The sequence below is a fragment of the Pleurodeles waltl genome, chromosome 11, assembly GCF_031143425.1.
Source record: "Pleurodeles waltl isolate 20211129_DDA chromosome 11, aPleWal1.hap1.20221129, whole genome shotgun sequence".
Classification (NCBI taxonomy): Eukaryota; Metazoa; Chordata; class Amphibia; order Caudata; family Salamandridae; genus Pleurodeles; species Pleurodeles waltl.
In genome coordinates, this window is record NC_090450.1 from 633,207,153 (window position 1) to 633,231,639 (window position 24,487).

The following is a 24,487-nucleotide window of genomic DNA, read 5'->3' on the forward strand; positions in this document are numbered from 1 at the left end:
TTTTTTTAATTTACTGTAAGCCATGATCTACAGCAGCTCAACTACTGTGCACCATGTAAAAATAATTCAGAAAGCTTAATAGATTTCACATCGGTTAAACCTAATGGATTTGCCAACTCTTGTTTTTCCTTGTTTTTTTGCTCCTGCTTTTACCAGCTCCGTCTCCCCTCCACTTGCCTCCTTGCCCCCAAAAATCCCCATTGCTTTTCGTAATGTTTTTTTGTGGTGGCTGCTGCACCGCAAGTAAAAAAGGCAGGCTAAAAAAAAAAAGGCAGCTACATCATAGGCGTGCACACGCCAGCAAAATTAACCTTATTTGGCCAAGCTGCACAGCATCAGGCATGTTATGCACTATGACTAAAAACTATTGACAAAGCCAGCAGGTCTCAAAGACAAGACCTATTGGCTTTGCCAATGCTTGTTTATTATTGCTTTGGCTTGGCAGACGTGCTTCAGCTTGTCACTTCCATGCTTCCAGCTCACCTCTGCATGACCTCTCCGAAGCGATAGGCAGCAGAACGTAGAAAAAGACTTTGAAGCACGCAGAGTGCGCAGACGTGCTTAAAGTAGTTTGCTTTGCATGTGCTATCCAAGCAGTGAGTGATGCTCATCTGTACTTAAGAAACACACATCATCTGATCCCATATCCACAGAAGTTGCAACATATTTACTCCTCGAATGCATCATTCATTGGGGCAGTGTCAACGTTGTACTTGCAAATTAAAAGAAAGCTTTCTGGAAACATACAGATGGTGAATTTGATATAAGCATGCACCTAGAATGTTGAGCCCATTTTTCAGATGTAGATATAAAGTTATGTGTACATTTGGGAAACAAATAGTAATATTTTACGTTTTATTTTGTTAAGCCTGACAATTACATGCTATGTTCAAAAGTGGAGTTCTGTGCCGTTTCCTGCCAGCTGCTATATAAACTTTGTTGCTTGGTAAAACTAAGAATGTATCACTGTCGTGTACATTGTTTTAACGTTTTTGTCATACCTGTTTTTAGACTACAAAGGTGAGGTTTGGAAGAAGAAAAGGACGAGGAAAGAAGTCTCAAAAAGTAGTCTATGGTGCGAGGGAAACTGTTTCCAAGAAGCCTATTTTGAGTCCAATATTTGAGGTTCCAGAAGTCCTCTCCAACACGCCATCTGTTTCACCGGCATGGAACTTAGCTTTGGGTAGATATTTTGTTTTATCTTTTACTTCAAGTGTAGACCTGTGCTTATAATGAAAGTTGTAATTAATGTCTTAGACTTGTTTTACTGAAAGGTGCCTCCTTTCAGATCGTTTCAGTCTTTGAATAAGAACATTTCTATTATTACTTATAAACGTAAATTCCTCACCTTTTGAATACTCCTTCGACATCAGACTGCATCCGCAAACTTTCAAGCAGTACCCATCTGATAGGGACTTCTAGCTGCAGATTCCTTACCTTTGAAATCTCCTCAGGCGTCAGACTGGATTTCGAAGATTTTTGTGAGCAGTACCCCTGTGTGCATTTAGGTGGCGTCAATCGGCTTCACGTTAGTCGTCGGCCTCGTCCACAACAGATATGACATTGAGGGTCCCGTATAGGTGCCATCCCGATGCGCTTAACATCAGTTCTTTTCTTTCCACTCCAGCCGGAGCTGATCTAAAGAGAGCTACCAGTCAGTCAATTTTGACTGACTTTTTTTAACCTTTTTATTTATTTCTTTTATTTATTTATTTTTAGCCTTTTTTGAGTGTTCTATTACAGGTGTCGAGGATGTCCTTCAGAAAGACCGGCTTCAGGCGATGTCCGTAATGGATCTGCACCTCGTGTGTCTTTGGTGCCTGGAGCATGACCACAAACTGAAGTTGTGCTCTGAGAGTCGGTTCATGCATATGAAGGCTTTGAGGGAGCGGTCCCTGAAGCTGATGGCCGACCGATGCTCGACTCCTCGCAAGGGGCAATCTTGGTCGAGAGGAAGGTCCCAGAATCGTTTACGGGGTCCTCCATAGTCGTCGTCCTCACTCAAAGTCCTCAGGGCTTCGACTACAGCAGGTGAGGGGGCCTCAACACTCTAGGCCTCGTTCTGCAGAATCTGTGCCTCGGCCGACTCAGCGAATCCTGGAGTTTCTGGGAGCAGGAGTGACCCCTGCCAACTCCATGAGTTTTATGAGACCATGCACCTCATTTTGGGGCAGCCTGAAACCATTGAAGGGCCTTTGGGCCCTGGGGAGTTGGAAGGGGCCCCTTAAGGTTCCTTGTGGGCAACTTCAGCCTCAGCCCTGAGGGACACCCAGAGATGCAGACCGGTGTCTGTTGTACCACCCTGACACCAACGCTTTTGGCGCCATCTGCACCCCCACACGGGTCCATCCCCATTGTAATCCCAGACTCTGACATGGAGCTGGATGGGTGTTGTACGACACAGATTCCAACGCGGGCAGGAGCTTTGCCTCCTACATCGGATCCTAAGCCCTGTTACTATGGGTTAGGCTTTGGGAGTGGGAGGATTCGCTGGACCCTTTAGAATACCAGCCCCATGAAGGAATGGACTGGTGTGAAGACTTGGGTGAGGCCAACGGAATGGATACTTCTCCAAATACTGGAATGCTTTTTTCCCCTACCATCGCTACAGAGGAGGGAGTGTCTTATGCTTAGGTGGTGAGAAGGGCGTCTGAGGTCCTGGAACTATAGCCACCTTTGATGGCCATCAAGACTAATCTCTTGACAAGGGTGCTGCAATTGGGGTCTTCAGTCTCAGAACCCCTGATTTCCATTCAGTGAGGCCCTCACTGACCTCCTACTGGGTACCTCGTCTAAACCCAGCACACCGCTCCTGTGAACAGGATATTTGCCCGCCTCCATCGCCACACACCTGGGGACTCAAGTTTCTTGATGCTACACCCCAAGCCTGTACCTCCCACGGCGTGTAACCTTCTGCTCCCTCGGATATGGAATCCAAAAGGTTGGACTCACCTGGTAAGAAGATGTTTTCTTCCGCAAGCCTTGTATTGCGGTCTGTGAACACCGCGTTCTTTTGGGGCCGTTATTCCCATACACTGGGAGATACGGTTGTGCAAGTGCTGCCACAGGTCCCTGAGGAGGCCCTGGCTGTACTCTCTCAGGTTGACTCCAATGGGAGAGACGCAGTGAAGTTCACAGTCTATTGTGGACTGGACACAACCGACTTGCTAAGCAGAATAGTTTCTTCAACAGTGGCCTTGAGGTGCAACGCCTAACTGAGTATGTATGGCTTTTCAGGGGATGTTCAAGCTTCCTTGATAGACATGTCCTTTGATGGCACCCATCTCTAAAGAGAGACAGCAGACTTGGTGCTCAGGTGCTTCAAGGATTCTTGGGCTACGGCCAGGTCCTTGGGCCTCACGGCGGCCCCCTTTCTCCCCACCCAAGTTTGCCTTTCACCCTTTTTGTGGCTACAGAAGGGCACTCCAACCTCGTCCGTTCCTGACCAGCCACTGTGCTACCCAGCTTCTGCATGGCCGAGGGCACGGGATCCACAGACCTCGCAGATCAGGTGGCCAGTGGTCAGGACAGTTTGCCACCTCCTCCCTCTTCAGCAGCCTCTAAACCTTCCTAGTCTGACTGTCCCTCACCAGGGGCTAGTTGGCACAGGGTTCGTGTAGGAAGCTGGCCTAGTGTGTGGTGGGTACCTAAAGTACTTACACCTTATACCAGGTCCAGGTATCCCCTATTACTGTAGTGTAGGCAGTATCTAGAAGCCTGGCTCTCTAGAGGTAGCTGTGGATGAGCAGCCCAGGGCCAAGGCTTATCTAGGAGACATGCAAAGCTCATGCAATACCACTAGTCATACAGCACTCACACACATGAAAGAAGACACTCAGTGTTACAAAAATAAAGGTACTTTATTTTAGTGATGCAATTACCAAAAGGTACTATAGAAGCAATCCTGCAATAAGAGGTAAGTAACGCACTAGATATGTACACTAATAATCAGAAATAGGCATAGATAGCAATAGAAAACAGTGCAAATAGCAATAGACAATAGTGACCCTAGGGGGGAGTCCAAACATATACAAAATAATGGGATGCAAATGCAGAACCCCCACCTAGGTAAGTGGACTGTGTAGATGGGAGCTGGAGGAACTAGGAAACCACAAAGGTAAGTACTACAGTACCCCGCCAGCGACCAGGCAGAAAGGAGTAAGTTACTGGATTTTCCCCAAACCGCCCAAAAGGCCTAAAAAGATATTGCAACACCCAGACAAGACTGTAGGAAACCAGCGGTGAATTCCTGGAGAGGAAAACCTTTGGAAGAAGGGGACCAAGTCCAGAAGCCGCAGGATTGTCAGGTGTCGATGGTAGAACGAATACTGTCAGCAATGCAGCCCTGGAGCTGGAGAGGACTTCCTGGAGGATGCAGTAGATGCCCCACGCCAGATAGGAGATTGCACTCGGTCAGTGGCGTGCAAAGGCCACCAACAAACCTTGGCGAAGGCACAGGACGCTGTGAAACAAAAAGTGGAGCTGACTGGGGCCAGCAAGGTCCAGTAGGACTCAACCCACGGGGGAGTCCTCGGGGGCCCCTCAGCAAGGCAGAGTGTCTTCAGAAGAAAAAGGCAGCTCCACAGGAGACCCACTGGACGAGGAACCAGGAGTCGCAGAGGAGCACACGCAGCACAACTGAAGAAGGAACCCATGCTGCAGGACAAGCACGCAGAGGGCTGTGCGTCGCAGGAAGGAGTGCTAGGGACTGGGGCTACATGGAGCCTGAAGATCCCTTGGTGGAGATGCTAACAAGTATTGGTAGCTGCAGGAGTTGCAGTGCACTGGGGCTATTGTCCTGCATGGGAAGGCAAGGGCTTACCTCCACCAAAGTTGGACAGATAGCAGAGAAGACCAAGAGGACTATGCCAGACCACCACCCTTGATGCAGGATCCAAGCAGCTCAGGATGAGAGGAGATCCACACAGCTGGTTGTCGTTGCAGTTGGTGCCTGTGGATCCATGGTAGTGACTCCTTCACTCCAAAGGGGGGGGGGGGAAATGGATGGACCAAATGTACCCTTCAAAGCGTACCAATGGCTTGGGGAGGCTACCCCTCCCAAGCCATGTAACACCTATTTCCAAAGGGGGAGAATGTTAGGAAATCCTTTGTTCTGCCTTCCTAGGCTTGAGCTGATCAAGCAGCAGGAGCTCAGAAACCTGTCTGAGGGGCGGCAGCAGCTTGGGCTTCCCGGAAAGCCCCAGAAGGCTGGGAGGAGCAATCAATCAATCAGTTTTTATAAAGCGCGGCTACTCACCCGTGAGGGTCTCAAGGTGCTGTTGGGGGGGGGGGGGGGGGGGCAAATTAGGGGGAGGGGTTCTCATCTGAACTGAGGTTCTTCCTGAAGATGGTGGGTAATGGGCTTTGTCTGAGGTGCAGAGAGAGGTTGTTCCAGCTCTTTGCTACAATGTAGGTGAAGGATTGTCCTTCAGCTGTAGTTTTACAAATGCGATGGATGGTGGCCAGAGCCAGCTGGGAGGAGTGGAGGTATCTGGCGGGGTGTGGAAGGAGACATGGTGGTTTAGGTAGGCTGGTCCTGTGTTGTGTATGGCCTTGTATGTGTGGGTGAGTAGCTTGAAGGCAATTCGTTGCTCGACCCGGAGACAGTGGAAGGTCCTCAGGTATTGGGAGATATGTTCTTGGCATGGGAGGTCCAGGATGAGTCTGGCGGCGGCGTTCTGGATGAGTTGTATTTTTTTGATGTTTCTAGTTGAACTGCCGCGTAGAGGGCGTTGCCGTAGTCGAGCTTGTTTGTGACTAGGGCATTGGTGAATGTTCTGCAGCAGTCTGCTGGGATCCATCTGAAGATTTTCCGAAGTTTGTGGAGTGTGTGCCAGCAGGAAGAGGCAACTGAGTTTACCTTGCAGGTCATGGATAGGGAGGAGTCAAGGATGATGCCTAGGTTGCAGGCGTGCTCAGTGGGTGGCGGGGGGGATGCTGAGAGATGTGGGCCACCAGGTGTCGTCCCAAGCTGAGGTGGCATTTCCGAAGATGATGAGCTCAGTCTTGTCAGAGTTGAGCTTGAGGCAGCTTTCTCTCATCCAGGTGGCGACGGCTTCCATTCCTGAGTGGAAGTTTCTTTTGGCCGTGTCTGGGTCTTCGGTACAGGAAATGATGAGTTGTGTGTCATCAGCAATGCTGGGGGTCCTCCAAGGAGCTCCCAGAGTGTATGGAATCATACTTCCAATACTGGCAACAGTATTGGGGTATGATTCCGACATGTTTGATAACAAAAATGCCTAGCTTCAGAGTTACCATTATGAAGCTGGACATAGGTAGTGACCTATGTCCAGTACACGCATAAAATGGCTTCCCCGCATTCACCACGTCCAGGAAAATGGAGCTGGAGTTCGTGGGGGGAACCTCTGCTAGTGAAGGGGTGCCCTCACACACAGGTACTTGCACCCTGCCGTCTGGGCTACGACCTGTAGTGAAAAGGCACATGCACCTTTTCCTGCAGGCTGCAATGACAGGCCTAGTGTCACATTTTACATGTGTGGCATAATACATGCTGCAGCCCATGGGGATCCCCTGGCACCCTAATGCCCTGAGTACCATGTACTAGGGACTTAAAGTGGGGTGCCTGTATTCCAAACGTGGGGTGTTGTCCAAGCAACCAATTTTAAAGGGAGAGAGCATAGTCACTGGAGTCCTGGTTAGAAGGATCTCAGTGAACACAGTCAAGACACACTGACAACAGGTAAAATGTTGGGGGTAACTATGCCAAAAAGAAGAAACTTTCCTTCAGTTCGCCATCACCTTTTCCGCTGGCGATCCATGAGATCAGACAGGTGGGTTTTGCAGATAGTTTGAAGGGGCTACTCCTCCCTTCCCTTCTCTGTGGGAAAATGACAGCACTTTTGGTCAAGCGAGCCATTGAGTGGGCTCCTGTGCCTGAAGTAGGTGGTGGCTGCTTCTCCTGCTACTTTCTGGTTCCAAAAAAGAGCAATGGTCTTCACCCTATCCTAGACGTTGGGACCCTCAATCTCTTCCTCAAGAAGAAGTGTAAGATGCTGACTTTGGATCAGGTTCTATCTGCCCAGGAGGCACGATGTTAGCATAGGACACTTATTTTCAGATCTCTGTCCTGCCTGCAGTTCACTGTAGGCCACAAGAACTTTCAGTTCACCATGCTCGCTTTGGCCTTTTCCAGCTCCCCTCCGGTGTTTACCAAGGTGCTGGTGGCAGCACATCTGCGGAGATTAGGTGTTTGTCTTCCCCGGTCTCTATGACTGGCTGTTATAGGTGGGCTTGCTCCCGGCTGTAGTCTCCCACCTCCAGACTACAGCAGACCTCCTGTATTTGCTGCAAGTTCGTTATAAACGTGCCAAAGTCACACACCACCTCTCAGATGCTCCCTTTCATCAGAGCTATTCTGGACACAGTGTAGTTTTGGGCCTATCCTCCTGAGCAGCAAGTCCAGGATATTCAGGCTATGGTTCTGATGTTTCAGCCTCTGTCCTCGATTTCAGTGAGAATGACTGAGGCTTCTGGGCTCTATGGCTTCCTGCATCCTGCTGGTGTCACATGCCAGATGGCATATGCGGGCTCTGCAGTGGGACCTGAAGTTCCAGTAGGTGCAGCATCAGGGAAAATCTCTGACAAGGTCCAGATCTTGGAGGGAACTGCAAAACATCTACAGTGGTGGTTAACGCACCTCAATTGGGTCAGAGGCAGATCCCTCTCCATTCCTCAACCAGATCTGATTGTAGTGACAGATGTCACTACTGGGATGAAGCGGCCATTTGAGAGTGGTGGAGATCAGAAGCATCTGGTCTCTGGCGGAAACCAGACTCCAAATCAACCGGTTGGAGCGCCCTATGATCCAGCTGGTATTTAAACCCTTTCTTCCCTCTCTCAAGGGAAATATGGCGCAGGTGTTTGCGGACAGCAGCACTGCAACAAACAGTGTGGGGTGGAGTCCTGGACCCTTTGTCAAGAGACTCTGCCTCTGGACGTGGCTGGAACAGCAGGGTATTTCCCTAGTTGTTCAGCTTCTGGCGGGATCTCTGAACGCTAGAGTGGACAAACTCATCCGAAAATGCCTAGTGGATCACAAATGGCGTCTCATCCGGATGTGGCGCAATATCTCTTTCAGCAATGGGGAGAACCTTGGTTAGATCTGTTCGCTTCTGCAGAGAATACGCAATGTCAGCAGTTTTTCACGTTGAAGTTTCCAAGGCAGCAATCGCTCAGACACTTTTCGTCTCAAGTGGGACTCTAGCCTCTTGTATGCCTTTACATCCATATCACTTCTGCCCAGAGTTCTCAAGAAGATCAAAAATGACCAGGCCCAAGTAAGTCTTGTGGCGCCAGACTGGGCACGGAGAGCCTGGTATCCCGAGCTGCTAAGCATGTCCATCGATCCTGACATTTGACTGCCCCTCCGGGAGGATCTTCTGTCGCAGCAGCAGGGCAGGGTTCTGCATCCGAACCGGTACACTCGCAACCTCCTTGCATGAAGATTGAGCAGTGATAGTTGACAGCCTTTAACCTTCCTCCTGAAGTCTGTAATGTAATCTTGGCAGCCTGGCGTTCCTCCACCAAAACAGTATATGGCTGTCATTGGAAGAAATTTGTGGCATGGTGCACAGAACAGTCTGACCCCCATTTCTGCCCCTTTCTCTGCGGTCCTGTTGTTCATCCTTTCCCTGGTGCAGCAGGGCTCTGCTATGGGCACTCTTAGGTTTAAGATTTATTTTATTAAGTTATAATGTATTCAACAAATACAGCAATCCTCCCACCTACATCCAGTGGCCGGTGGGGAAATGTCAACCAAGTTCAGCAAGGAAGGGAAAGGAGAGGTATTGAAAGGAGAAAGGATGGATTAAAGCAGGGGTTAGTACCCACTAACGACTATTGTAGAAATTAAGACATCAAAAGAATATAAGAGAGAGGGGAGATGATTGGCACTGGGAACTGGAGGCCGATCTCATACAAGTGACTCCCATCCGACTATGTCTGATAACTGTCATTATGGGTTAGGCGAAGGATGCACAAGTATAATGGACATGGCAATTCCTGGAATTCATCCCAGAGATAACGAATAAAAGGACCCCATGTCTGGTCAAATAGTAACAGTGCATCGCAACCACCATCAGCTTATCCAACCCCATTAAGTCCCACAGTTTATGGAACCATTCTGTAAAGGGTTGGGATGAATCCGTGCCCTATTGAGGGAGCAAGAGCTGTTTAGCAGCCCCCAGTGCCAGTGTAATGGCATGGTCTTTAGTGGACTCAAGAGGATATGTTTGTGGATTCGTGAGTCCCACTATGACACAACTGGGGAATCGTGAATGTCTGTGTCATAGATCTCATCTATCGTTGCTCGTACGTCCTGCTAAAAATAAATTATTCTAGGGCACTGCCACAGGATATGGGTAAGAGTACCCGTTTGACCACATAGTTGCCAGCATGCACTGTTCCAGCCTGGTTTCCAGCACACAATCCTCACTGGGGTGTAATACCAATAGTGGGCTATCTTAGGGAACATTTCATTACTTGACGTGCTATTCGCTGAGGTGCGGGCTCAATGAAGTACATCATGCCAATCTAAGTCCGTAAAAGTGCGTTCGCATTCAATCTCCCACCCACATCTTGCAGGTGTTTTGGTCAGCTTTGGTGGTGTGATCAGGAAGGCATAGATGTCGGAGAGGAGATGTTTATTGGACTTGCTGGTGAGAAGCCACTTTTCAAATTGAGTAAGGGGTCTACTGGCGTGGGGGCAAACTGAGGGCCAGTATACCCAGTGTCAAAAGGGCTATATACTGCAAGTGGACCATTGGTGGTAGACTATAGTCTGTCTGAAGTTGGGAACAATCTATAAGACTGTCAACGTCGAAGAGCTACTTTGGGCACAATCTTAAAGGAGATTTGTATGCTATCTCTACTTTTTGAGGTTGCCTGATCAACCTTCTTTGTTTAAGTTATAGGTTCCTCAAAGGCCTTATGCATCTTTTTCACCCATCCGCATTGATTATGCTCCAATGGGCCCAATGGGATCTGTTTTTTTTTTTTTTTTTTAAAACCTTTGTGATGTGCGCTAGTTTTTGAGCCTCTCCACAATTGTCCTCTCAGACTTCTCACTTTGAAAACAGCTTTCCTTGTGGCCATTACATCTGCCCGCAGGATGAATGAGCTGCAGGCATTGTCATCTAAGCAAATCTGGAAACATAGTGAGATATGGTGGCTTAGATTATAAGGCCTGTATCGCACTCACCCTCCAGGCAGATGTTACTGCCACTAAGAAGGCTGTCTTGAAGGTGAGCAGCCAGAGGCAACAGTTTTGCAATAGCTCGAAAGGAGAGCACATTAGATATGGAAGGACCAGATTTAGATCTCATTGAGGCATTACAAAGGGCATAGGGGAAAACATATTTGCAAGCCCTTTAAGGAACCTATTGACAATAGGGGATTTAAAGACACTGCTGATCAGGCAGCAGCAAAAAGGCTGCTAGAGCAGAGATAGCCCTTCAGTGTCTTCAAAGAGGAACCCTGTTGGGCAAGACAAAGAATATCAGATAAAAAAAAGCAGAGAGGATCTATAGTTTCCCTGTAAAATATCTAACACATTTTTGCCAGCGGCAGGTGTATACCTTTTTTGTGGAGGAACGCCTGGCTGCCAATATAACTTACAGACTTGGGGAGGAAGGTTGAAAGCTGTTAATTTCCATAAATGAAGGCGCAGAGTTGACAGGTTTGGGTGGAAGACCCTCCCATGCTGCTGCAACAGAAGATCCTCCCAAAGGGGCAGCCTGATTGAAGGATCAATGCTTATTTTCAGAAACTCAGGATGTAGGAAAGTACCCTCTTTTTGGCATGGTTACCCCTACTTTTTGCCTGCTGTCAGTGTGTTTTGTCTGTTGTAAGGAAATGCCTCCTTGGCATGGTTACCCCCTGACGTTTTGCCTTTGCTGATGCTATGTTTTGATTTGAAAGTGTGCTGAGGCCTGCTAACCAGGCCCCAGCACCAGTGTTCTTTCCCTAACCTGTACTTTTGTTTACACAATTGGCACACCCTGGCATCCAGATAAGTCCCTTGTAACTGGTACCCCTGGTACCAAGGGCCCTGATGCCAGGGAAGGTCTCTAAGGGCTGCAGCATATCTTATGCCACCCTGGGGACCCCTCACTCAGCACAGACACACTGCTTGCCAGCTTGTGTGTGCTGGTGAGGACAAAACAAGTAAGTCGACATGGCACTCCCCTCAGGGTGCCATGCCAACCTCACACTGCCTATGCAGTATAAATAAGTCACCCCTCTAGCAGGCCTTAAAGCCCTAAGGCAGGGTGCACTATACCATAGGTGAGGGCACCAGTGCATGAGCACTGTGCCCCTACAGTGTCTAAGCAAAACCTTAGCCATTGTAAGTGCAGGGTAGCCATAAGAGTATATGGTCTGGGAGTCTGTCATGCACGAACTCCACAGCACCATAATGGCTACACTGAAAACTGGGAAGTTTGGTATCAAACTTCTCAGCACAATAAATGCACACTGATGCCAGTGTACATTTTATTGTAACATACACCCCCGAGGGCACCTTAGAGGTGCCCCCTGAAACCTTAACCAACTACCCGTGTAGGCTGACTGGTTTTAGCAGCCTGCCACACTCGAGACATGTTGCTGGCCACATGGGGAGAGTGCCTTTGTCACTCTGTGGCTAGTAACAAAGCCTGCACTGGGTGGAGATGCTTATCACCTCCCCCTTGCAGGAGCTGTAACACCTGGTGGTGAGCCTCAAAGGCTCACCCCCTTTGTTACAGCACCACAGGACATGGTAGTGGAGTTGCCCGCCCCCTCCGGCCACGGCCCCACTTTTGGCGGCAAGGCTGGAGGAGATAATGAGAAAAACAAGGAGGAGTCACTGGCCAGTCAGGGCAGCCCCTAAGGCAACTGAGCTGAAGTGACTCTGACTTTTAGGAATCCTCCATCTTGCAGATGGAGGATCCCCCCAATAGGGATAGGAATGTGACCCACCTACCCTTGGGAGGAGGCACAAAGAGGGTGTAGCCCCCCTCAGGGCTAGTAGCCAATTCTGTATTTAGGGGCTCCCCTGAACCTAGGAACTCAGATTACTGCAACCTAAGAAGAAGAGGACTGCTGAGCTGAAAAACCCTGCAGAGAAGACGGAGACACCAACTGCTTTGGCCCCAGCTCTACCGGCCTGTCTCCCCACTTCTAAAAGACACTGCTCCAGCGACGCTTTCCCCAGGACCAGCGACCTCTGAATCCTCAGAGGACTGCCCTGCTCTAGAAGGACCAAGAAACTCCCGAGGACAGCAGCTCTGTTCATCCAAGACTGCAACTTTGTTTCCAAAGGAGCAACTTAAAGACAACTGCGTTTCCCGCCGGAAGCGTGAGACTTGCTACTCTGCACCCGACGCCCCTGGCTCGACTTGTGGAGAAACAACACTTCAGGGAGGACTCCCCGGCGACTACGAGACCGTGAGTAGCCAGAGTTGCCCCCCCTGAGCCCCCACAGCGACGCCTGCAGAGGGAATCCCGAGGCTCCCCCTGACCGCGACTGCCTGACTCCCAGATCCCGACGCCTGGAAAAGACTGCACCCGCAGCCCCCAGGACCTGAAAGATCGGAACTCCAGTGCAGGAGTGACCCCCAGGAGGCCCTCTCCCTTGCCCAGGTGGTGGCTACCCCGAGGAGCTGCCCCCCCCCCCAATGCCTGCCTGCATCGCTGAAGAGACCCCTTGGTCTCCCATTGATTCCAATTGAAAACCCGACGTGTGTTTGCACACTGCACCCGGCCGCCCCCGTGCTGCTGAGGGTGTACTTCCTGTGCTAACTTGTGTCCCCCCCCGGTGCCTTACAAAACCCCCCCGGTCTGCCCTCCGAAGACGCGGGTACTTACCTGCTGGCAGACTGGAACCGGGGCACCCCCTTCTCCATTGAAGCCTATGTGTTTTGGGCACCACTTTGAACTCTGCACCTGACCGGCCCTGAGCTGCTGGTGTGGTAACTTTGGGGTTGCTCTGAACCCCCAACGGTGGGCTACCTTGGACCGAAACTTGAACCCCGTAGATGGTTTACTTACTTGCAAAAACTAACTCTTACCTCCCCCAGGAACTGTTGAAAATTGCACTGTCTAGTTTTAAAATAGCTATATATGATTTATTTGAAAAGTATATATGCTATTGTGATTATTCAAAGTTCCTAAAGTACTTACCTGCAATACCTTTCATTTGAGATATTACATGTAAAATTTGAACCTGTGGTTCTTAAAAATAAATTAAGAAAATATATTTTTCTACACAAAAACCTATTGGCCTGGAATTGTCTCTGAGTGTGTGTTCCTCATTTATTACCTGTGTGTACAACAAATGCTTAACACTACTCCTTTGATGAGCCTACTGCTCGACCACACAACCACAAAATAGAGCATTAGTATTATCTCTTTTTGCCACTATCTTACCTCTAAGGGGAACCCTTGGACTCTGTGCATACTATTCATTACTTTGAAATAGTGCATACAGAGCCAACTTCCTACATCTGTTCACTGGGATCCTGCTAAGCAGAACCAGACCGTGCTCTCTCATCTAAATGTGGTTGCTTAGTACTTTACACACCCCAAAATTGGCATAATGGTGCCCCCATATAAGTCCCTAGTACATGGTACCTAGGTGCCCAGGGCATTGGGGCACCAGGGATTCCCCAAGGACTGCAGCATATATTGTGCCACCGATGGGAGCCCCTGCAAAATGTGACAGCAGGCCTGCCATTGCAGCCTGCGTGAAAAGGTGCATGCACCCTTTCACTACAGGTCACTTCACCAGGTCACTATAAGTCACCTATATGGTAGGGCCTCCTAGCACCGGAGGGCAGGTTTCAGGTACTTGTGTGTGAGGGCACCCCTGCATGAGCAGAGGTGCCCCCCACGATCTCCAGCTCTATTTTCCTGGTATTGGTGACTGCTGGGAAGCCATTTTACCTGTGTACTGCATAATGGTCACTACCTGTGTCCAGCTACATAATGGTAACTCCGAACCTGGGCATGGCTAAACCCCAATGAAAAAAGTTACTTACCTTCGGTTATGCCTTATGTGGTGGAGACTGTCTAGCCACAGATTTCTTACCTTAGAATTATCCCAAGAGGTCAGAGTGGATCTGTAAATTTTTTCATGAGCAGTAACTCCTGAGCACCGGTGTGTGGCTTTCATGAGGTGATGTGTGCGGTGCCTAGATAGGCGTCACTCCCAGCATGCTGATTTCTTTTTCTTTTTGTGACTTTTCAAGTGAGGAGCATGGAGCCACTAAGAACACTGACAACTAATGTGGAAAACTGCAGCCCTGAAAGAGAAGTAGCCCTATTCTCAGAAATCAGTTCGCAGAGCAGGTAGGATGAGTGGGTCGGTAAGGAACCTGTGGCTATATAGTCTCTACACAATGAGGCATTACCAAAGGTAAGTAACTTGTTCATCTGATAGAGACTTCTAGCTGCAGATTCCTTACCTTAGAATAGTTACCCAAGCAATACCATCCCTCGAGGTTGGTCTGCGAACCACTTTCAAACGAGTATGCTCTTAAGGATTGAACGGGCAAAACGCCCATCTCCACAGACTTAACTGTCCAGGCAGTAGTGTTTTGTAAACGTGTGCAAGGAGGCCTATGTTACTGCCTGGCAGATGTCCAGGACCGGAACTCTGCATACTAACACAGTGGTCACAGCTTTTGCTCTGGTGCAAATAGCACACCAGCCCTCAGCGGTCTCTTCTTGGCCAGTGCCTAGCAGATCTTGATACAGAGCACGAACCATTGGGAGATGGGTCCCCTTCTGCATGGCCCACCCTTTCTTTGCTCTGACATACTCCACAAAGAGTTGGTCATCCACCCGGAACTCTCGTGTGCAGTCAAGGTAGAACAACACTCTTTTTGGTGCAGACAATGGAGTCGCTTCTCCTCCTTAAAGGGATGTGGGAAACATTAAAAAAGTAGGCAGGGTGATGGATTGGCCTACATGAAAGGGAGTAATCTCTTTAGAACGAAAGGACGCTCTTGTACAAAGCACCAGTTTGGGAATGTTGTAAGATAAGGAGGCTTGGATGACGTGGCCTGAAGCTCGCTGACCGTAAGGTCAGATGTTATTGCCACGAGGAAGGCCGTCTTGACGGTAAGTAGCCTTAAAGGACAGTTCTGAAGCGGCTCAAAAGGCGCACACATGAGGAATGTAAGAACAAGATTAAGGTCCCACTGAGGCATAATAAAGGGGGAAGGTGGAAACATATGTTGGAATCCTTTCAAGAACCTATTTACAACTGATGACTTCAAGAGGGATGGTTTTTCAGACAACTGCAGAAAGCAGATATAGCAGCGAGACAGCCCTTCGGAGTGCCCAGAGCAGAGCCCTGCTGGACAAGGAAAAGTATGAAAAAAAAGAACCTGAGAAAGAGGGGCAGAAAGGGGATCCTGTTGCCTTTTTGTTCACCATGCCACAAATTTCCCCCAAATGCAGGCATATACAGTCTTGGTGGAGGAACACCTGACTGCTAAGATAACGTCAAAGACTTCAGGAGGAAGGTCAAAAGCTGTTAACTGCCACCACTAAATCTCCAAGCAAGAAGGCGACAGAAGATCCTCCCGAAGGGGCAGCCTAATCAGAGGATCAATAGCCATACTTAACAGCTAGGGATAAAAGTCTCTTCACGCCCATTCCATAGCCACAGAGATGACTTTGGCCCAGTCGGTACCCATCTTCTTGAGAACTCTGGGCAGGAGTGGTATGGGCAGAAAGGTTACAGGAGGCCTGAGCTCCACTCGAGACAGTGTTACCTACGAGAGCAACCTTGGAAACTCCAGTGTGCAAAACTGCTGATATTCCACGTTCTAAATGATGGCAAGCAGATCTTACCAAAGCTTTCCCCATTACCAAAAGAGTCCTTGCACACCAGATGGAGATGCCATTCGTAATCTGCTAGGTATCTGTGGCTGATTTAGTCCGCCCTGGCGTTCAGAAAGCCCATCAAATGTTGAACCATGAGGGATATGCCCCAACGTTCTACCCATGTCCAGAGACACAGGGCCTCTTGACAAAGGGTCCATAACCCCAACCCACCTTGTTTGTTGCAGTACTACATGGCCGTGGTGTTGTCCATGAACACCTGCACTAGCCTTCCCTTGATGGAGGTGGGTAGAAAGGCTTTCAATGTCAATCAGATCACTTGGAGCTCAAACAAGTCGATGTGGAGTCCGGATTTTGCCAGAGACCACGGTCCTCTGATGTCCATCTCTCCCAGATGGCCGCCCCATCCCAATAGTGACACCTGCCACTATTGTTTGATCTGGTTTGGGAAGGGAGGGGGGTCTGCTGATGAGTCACTTGCGGTTCGTCAGCCACCACAGCAGATCTTTCTCTGGTTCCTCTGAGGTCTGGAGTATGCCAGAGTGATTTGCATCCTTCTCCGCCCACTGGAACTTAAGGTCCCACTACAGAGACTGCATATGCCAGCGGGCATGTGTTACCAGTAAGATGCAAGAGGCAATGAGTCCCAGCAGCCTCAAAGTCAGTCTCACCAATATCCAGGATACAGTCTGAAACATTGGTATCATAGCCTGAATATCGCTGACTCGCAATTCGGAAGGATATGCCGTAAGCTGGCCTGTGTCCAGAACAGCTCAGATGAAAGGGGGTGTCTGAGAGGGAGTTGGTGTGACTTTGGCACAATGATAGTGAAGCCCAGCGACCACAGGAGGACAGTTGCAGTCTGGAGGTGGGAGATGACAGCTTGGGGCAAGCTCCCCTTCAACAGCCAGTTGTTAGGATAGGGGAACACTGGCATCCCTGATCTCGGCAGGTGAGCTGCAAACGCCGCCGTCACCTTGGTTAACACCTGAGGGGCGCTGGTGAAGTCAAAGGGGAGCATGGCAAGAGCTTGTGGCCTACTATGAACCACAGGTAATATGTGATCTGGCCAAACCCTTGGGGTCTGTGGGTACCACGTCCTCTACCACGCAAAGGCTGGGACGCATGTCCTGGTGGTGGCCACAAAAGAAGTGAAAGGCGGACTCCACCTCATAAGGCATGACCGAAGGTAAGTAACTTTTTCATTGGGGTTTAGCCACTGGAAGAACATGCCAACTTAAAATTTGCTCATGATCCCCTTTTACATATTTGACACCCAACCTTGTGGGCGACTAGGTGTATTTAGGGGTGACCTATTAATATTCATAAGCGGGATTTTCCACCCGTCAAAATGTGTTATTGTGATAGGTTTGACAGCAGTTTTAAGTCTGCTGCAGTCAGGTTACATATAAGCCTGAAGCCACGTGTTCCAATTCAGCCTTGTAGATAGTTCTTTAGGTGGTGCAGCAAACAGGTGCATTTAACTTCCAAGCTCTGGGTGTATTTTTTGCACTATATACTAGATACTTCTAGTGAAGTTCAATATGGCAATCATTGGGTAATCCAATTTAACCATGTTTGAAGGGGGAGCACAGGCACTTTGCTCCCGTTTAGTAGGTGTAAAGTGCACATACTACAGACACCAGCAGAACTCGGGTCCAGATAAAGGCAAAAATTCCAAGGTGACCTTGTGAAAAAGGATTTGCTACACTAATGCTTCCTTGTAAATGTACTTTCGTTTCCAACATCCTGCTCACTTCACCAGATCAAAAGAACATTTGAAGGCTCTTTAGAGATTTTCCCTTTCTACAGCATATTAGACATCTGGATAACCCTCCGAGCATTATGTAAACCGCTGCTTGCAAGAGATGTTGCAGTTGTCTTGGATCTCCTTCATAATTTGATTGGTTACTTCGCTAGCTGGCAGGAGTAAAACTCAGATACTCGCCTAATTAATTGAGTACTACTGGAGCCTTTTCAGTTGCTAGTACCTGTACATTTTTTCTCGGACCTGGTGATTACATTTCATAGTTTATCAGATGTGCAAGAATTTGTTAGGAACTATTCTTGATAGCACATTTTTAAAGCTAAGAAAATATTTCTACCTGTAGATTTCTCCCCATGTGACTATCCTCCTTAAGCCAGATCGAATCTGATAACCTATTCAACCACAAATAGCTCTCAAGCATTGTTGGGTGGCGCAACGTGACTTTGTCTGCCCAGACTGACACTACCTGGACAATACATGCCTAGAGTAACAAATTGGCTTTGGTCTCCTATTTTTATGTGCTTCAGCAAAGTGGTCTTGGGGCTTCACTGATAAAAATCCTCAGCTTTCAACCTCAACTAGGTCAAATGTCTCTTCCCAAGACTGCAGTGTGTAAACCCTGTTGGAGGTGCCATAAAAAGATATATCTGCATGACTTCTAAACAGGGAGCTGACCACGCTGCCCCACCAGCGGCGACGACTCCTTCAGTGTATGCACATTTTTGGCCAAGGCCCATAGACCCGCTCAGACGGTCTCTGTTCCTTTCAGAAAACAATCATCCAAGTGATCTTTTGATATATATATATATATATTTTTTTAATCTCTATATAAATTAGATGTTGTATTTGTCGTGCAAACAGTACTCCTTCCGTGACCTTTTGAAGGCTCGACGTTGTTCCACGATATTACACTCATCCTAGTCATCAGAATCAGTTGCTATGTCAATAAAGCTGGAGTTCCTGACACCATCAGTTGACCCGGGGAAGGCTAATGCCTATAATGAGGCCATGACAAACACCTGATGGATGCGTGCTTCCCTTTACGCTGCTGTAGGGGCTTTGCTTCTGTGCCAAACCTTGTTCTCTTGGAGCCTACCTCTGCAACGATTCCACCCTTGATGTCAGCAGACATTTTAGTATTGAGAGACCAAATCTGTGTGCTTTGGTGGTAAACACGAAGGAAGAAATCTCCCTGGGGCCCAGAGATTCACTTGGATGTGAGAACTTTTGCCATCGGGTCCTGTAATTTTCACTGTACTGGACAAGAACCACAGCTGCAAAGAGGCTGGCTAAGCAGACAATGCCCCCTCCCTCCTTAAAACTAAAACTCTGTTTATGCGGTTTCATTTATTTCTTTTTTCTATACTTTTTTTTTTTTTTTTTTTTTTTTACAAAGTGCTAATGACCTCAATCCTCCTCCGCACCTCCTTCAGAGGAAGTCAGTTTGGTCCCTTCCCTGGTTAAAAAAGAGTGCGATTTTCCACCACTGAGACAATCTAACATTTTATCCGGAATCTTGCAGCCATAGACTTTGGTGTTAAAATTGTTGCAGCATTTCAAACAAGCTCTTTGAGCCAGTGTTGACTACCTGGGAGAAACCCTTCTCAGGCAAAGTGGTCCACAGACAAATTGCATGATAACACAGACCAGTATATTCGAATCCAGAGTTTGTCTTAACACCCCTTTCTGGAGAGTCATTTGGTTCCAGCGTCTTATGTTACACTGAACCCTATTGTCTTTCCACTTACCCTACCAGTCTGAGAGTCCAAAAAGCTTGACCCTATGGGCCGAAAAGTCTTCACTCTTGGAACGGCTATTGACCGTGTCCCCTGGAGTGCTATGTCCATGCCTTGTGGGTTCTGGTGCAAACAAGAAAAATGGTCCCTTTGACTAGTGTTAGGGTAGTAAAATACAGTAATTATCAGGATTCAATGGGCCCCTCAAGCCTCTTCGGTCTAGTGCTACTGTACCACAGTTCTTTGAAGGAAAGCTGCTTCCTCACTTGAGATTTAAAAAAACACCATCTCCCAATTCCATACTTGCTGAGCTTGGTCTTCCAGTCAAAAGACTTCCACCAAGAGTACTGAAAGATTTGGGCATCTGAAGGCACAGTGGTACAGCCCACAACATCTGTCGCAACTTATCCAAACACTCCACAAGTTGTATTGTGCCTTTCGACATTGGGTGTATCTACCGGATGCATAATCATCCACAGCAGCTCCAGTCCCTCCATCCTCCACTGGCTCTGCTACTTCAAAACCTTTCTTTCACTCTCCCCCTTGAGCCACTATCTCCCAGCGAGGGACGGGGGGGGGCTTACAGTTCTCCGCCAATTGGTAGACAACTACAGTAAAATTACTTAGTGGTCCAGCGAATCCACAAAGGCTGCACCCTATCATTCGTGTCCTCCATCTAGCTGGGTATGCTGCCCAGCACACACCTCCATCTTAGAGGAGGAGGCTGTTATATACCTAAAGCACAGAAGCCATAGATGTGATACCCTTTGGAGGAAGGGGGTACCAGATCGTACTTGGTTTACTTATTGGTTCCGAAGAGGATCGATGTCCAAGACCATCCTGGATCTTTTCCTCTTGAATGTGTTCATCTGGCAGAGCACGTTAATAATGCTGTCCCAAGGCCAGGTTCTGTTGGCTCTCAGCGCAGATGATTGACATAATGGACAGTAATTAGTTCCTGTTCCCGGGGCGTATTGCTTTGGGACTCATTCTTAAAGGTGTGGAACCTGCATGAATACGTATCCTTCGAGTAAAAAAGTAACGTACATTCAGTAACGATATTTCTGGCCGATAATATATCGTCCTGCAGCTTCATCGCCGTCATTCACCCCCAACTAGTGAGTTACTGTCGTTAATAAGGTCCTAAGGTAAATAATCTGTTGTGTGATACTGTCACTGTCTGCTATGTTCTCCAAGTTCCTCTCCACAGTCATCAATGCAGCTTGGTAAAGGTACAAGTGAACTATGCACTGTGCCAGTTAATGCCTTGTATTTCCTGTCCTGGTCGGACATGCTGCTGCAAAAGCCTAATTGTGCCACTTGGTGGCGCTGGAGAGCTATTTCTAGGGATACGTTCACGGTCTAGTCTGGCCCCTGGAACATATTCAAAAGGTGAGTAATCTGAAGGAAGATAGTATCCACCCGAAATATCAGTCCTGGAGGTGAGCAGCCTTTTTCTTTTTGAACTTACCATAAGGGGATGAATTCCTATTGCTGATAGGAAAAGGATGACGAAAACTAAAAGTGCAATATTTTTCTCTCAGTTACTTTTTGTAAGGCCTGATTTTTCCGTGTTACTTGTCATTGCTCTCTTTTTGTGTGTGTGGGGAGGTGCGTAATATTGCTGCTTTTAATTTCCCTATGTTTTATATTCGCCCATGCTGCGCATGGCTGTTAACCGTTTATATACATAAATACATGTGTGGCCTGGCGTGACTTTGATATTTCCTTCATTTCTAAACCCACTCATTGTTTGATCAGCAGCTCCAGACTCCTCGGAATCCAGTGATGGCAGCAGACATCCGCTGACTGACAGGAAGGTTGCAAGGAGGAAGAGGTCAGCACGAGGGACAGGCCGGCATCACCGGGACAGTTCTGAAGACTCGACCTGTGATGAGTCTGAGAGTGATCAGGTGTCAGATAGCGAGGCAACTTCTGAGACGGAAGGATCGATGAATGTGCAAGGGTTTGGCACTCCTGAGACATCGCAGATACCCTCAGGGGATCAAACCGTTGAAGAAAATGGAAGTATTCCTGTAGTTCCGCAGAAGCGCTTCAAGGATGCACCCGGCCGACCTAGCGAAGTGGTTGATGTCTCGTCAGTCAGTGTTACTCTGCCTGAAGTCAAAGAAAACGATATATCTATGGGTGTTAACATGCAGGCAGAACATACCAGCGCAACTGATGAGCCCAACTCCACCACAGAAAGCACAAATGCCCACCATGTTGTGAAAGAGCTGCCACGGAATATTCCTATTTACTCTGCAATACCCTGTGAATTAAATATCAACAAATCCCAAAGGAGGCAGAGCCGTCGACTTAGCCTTCAGGTTCTTGGACCCAGAGTACAAGCAAAGGAAACTACCCAATCATTGCCAGTATCCAAAATGAAAAAATCGAGACGTGCGTCATGTGACGCGTCAACGAAACCAGACGATGCTTTCTTACAGACACCTATAGTGGAGAAGAACAGTACAGTTACAACTATACTAATTGAAGCCACTGATATCGGCAGTCGTGGTTCAGGTTATAAACTAGATTACATGTTCCCCATTAATGCAGCAGATACAACAGAAGGGAAAACTCAAAAGCCTTCAAAGAACAGTAGAAGGAAGACAGTTTTCTCTTTTCGTTCAGATAATGTTTGTGAGGGTGTACCTGCAGCAGTAGATGTTTTAGTTGACCCCCCTCTGGAGGATAATTCTGTGCCTTCGTGTGTGGATGTCCCGGAAGACGATGGAAGAGACAGCAGCTTCAACATAGAGGAGACCTTTCAGAATGTGGCTACAAGTGATAGGGCAGTTAGACGGAGCATGCGACTGCGTAGAAGTTCTGGAGTTGTTGGTCTAAACTGGATAAACGAGTCTGCTTCAGAGACAGAAAGTCGCACGAACCGGAAGCTGAGGAGAAGCAGGGTAAACACACCCGCCCTAAGAGAAAACAACTCTCCAACACCGAAGCCGACCCCCACGTTTTCATCACCAGGCAAAGAGAATTGCGAGCACCCGTCTCTTCTCTGCTTTTCTGGAAAACCCGCTCGCAGGAGAACCCTGTGTACCTCCACTATTCAAAAACACTCAAATGTTGAGGTGCGCAGAACCAGAAAAGGAAGGCGCTCTTTTACAGCTGATGCAGTGTGTTCTGTGAATGTAGACCACACAGAACACCCAGGTGAAAACAAATCAAAAAGTGACATCTGAATCTGGATCTGATAATTAGAAAAGGTGTTTTCTGTTATTTTCAGTGTCTATCTATATATTGTTCAAATCAGTCTGTCCCTTTTCTACTTGGATCGGCAGGAGATTCTGAGAGCTGGACCGAATATCTTCATTTCCTTCAATATACACAAAAACCCACTGACTTGGAAGGGGGATGCCTATCAGTCTAAGGCCTTCTCAACTCGCATGATAGATCTGTCAGGTGCAGGGCAGGATTTAAACAATTATTATAGTAGAGTTGGTAAATAATCCTTGAGTCTATCTAGCACAACCTTGCAATTTAGTGTTTGAAAAGAACCCTGAGGACATTCGGGTGTGACTCATAATGTCTGAAGCTGCAGTAGTTCACCGCCTGCATGGAACTTGTTCTCGTGCACAGCCTTCTGATTCCTTAACGCATCTCAGACATTTTCTTGAGCATACCTGGGGCAGAAAGTGCTCTGGCCACTGAGACATTTGATTTTCATCCAGAGGTTACTATTGGATAAACACTGGCCCTTGTTGTTAAGCATTTGTTTGTCCAGCTTTCCTGATGGTGTTTTTCACGCTGGCCTGATCTATCCATGTTTCAAAACAACGTAGTTTGTTCCTGTGTCGCTGCATACGCTATTCTTTACTTTTTGCCTCGGACTCCTGGACACCTCGTCCAAGGTCGCGGGCCATTTGGGCCAACTTCACTCAGTTTACAGTGATGAACATCGTTTCTGCAGCGTTGCCTTGCATGCAGTATAAAGCACTGAAAGTAGCATACGCAGTATTGAATAGATAGAAGCAGGTCTGTGTTTTTCCTTATGGGCTGTTCTAATTTTCACCTGGACACCTAATCCAATGAAAAGAGTGAATCCAACCGCTTCAATAACCTGTTCCTTTTGACAGAAAGGTGACTTTAGATTTGGTTGAAAAATATGTAAGATGCTATAAACATATCAGCCTAATACAATATGTGATTTATGTGCTGCCAGTTACATTTGGTGTAACTATTACACCCTGCCGTGTGTTAAAATCATACGAATAAGTAAAAGCAATCTAGTTGCCTTTGTTTCACCGACGACGCGCAAAGCTCACGTTTCCACGAATGTCGGTCCCTTTCGAGCTGACGTTCACCCCAGGCCGAACTACTGAGGCAGCTCTTGGCGGCACCACCCTGACAATCTGAAACCATTACTGTCAACTCCAGCAGTGAACAGGGTTAATAGCTGCTCTTTCCGCTTTCTTATTCAAAAAGGGTCCTTCAAGTGGACTATTATTTTAATGCAAGCCTTTCAAAGCTTACGTAATACAGTATCTGTGGTATCTTTTAGGCTGCACCAATGCAATTGAGATTTTATCCCAAATCCAAATGTTTTTGGGTCACTTGACATTGAGCACAAGAAAGTACGAGTCACACATGATCGCTCTGATAGTGAAGCCCTGTACTTATAGCATCTCTAAAACGTTTTTAAATACCAGTTTGTTAGTTTGCATGCCCACCAGAGGACAACCGAATAGAGCCAATCCTGTCTCAGTAAATGTCAACTTTTTGTTTGAGTGCATTTACAAGCAGGTTAGTGTAAGCAGTAATAACGCCCCATCCCCCCCGCACCCCCCCTTCCCCCCCCCTCCCCCCCCCCCGCACCCTACTCCACCTAAGCAAGCACCAATTGGTTGTATCTGTAACCGACGTCCCAATTCTTATGCAATAAAGTCGCACAAAAATTACATGTAGATTATTTTGCTATTGGGTTTTTTCCTGTAGCTGCCCTTGCTAAGGAATGTAATATTGGGCAAAGGGACTCCTTTGCAGGTGAATACTTATAGTATGGTAAGGCAGTGGTACAATGGAATGAGTAAATTGTAACTTGAATTTTGATGTGAAACGACTGTCATTCAGAACTTTTGTACAGTGTGATCTTCTCGTGTCCCTTCTTACTCTTGTT

General features: G+C 47.8%; 1 protein-coding gene across 4 annotated transcripts in view; it reads left to right on the forward strand.

Moving 5' to 3' along the window:
• CDCA2 (cell division cycle associated 2) overlaps positions 1-24,158 on the forward strand; it is a 418,898-nt gene extending 394,740 nt beyond the window's left edge. For 3 of the 4 annotated variants that reach the window (XM_069214148.1, XM_069214147.1, XM_069214149.1), the window contains 2 exons: positions 1,012-1,183; positions 21,115-24,158. In XM_069214148.1, coding sequence (XP_069070249.1) covers positions 1,012-1,183; positions 21,115-22,553 — 1,611 coding nt within the window. In that variant the 3' untranslated portion in view covers positions 22,554-24,158. The remainder of the gene's footprint in view (positions 1-1,011; positions 1,184-21,114) is intronic. The other variant, XM_069214150.1, reaches the window with a different exon arrangement.
• Positions 24,159-24,487: the final 329 nt, after the last annotated feature.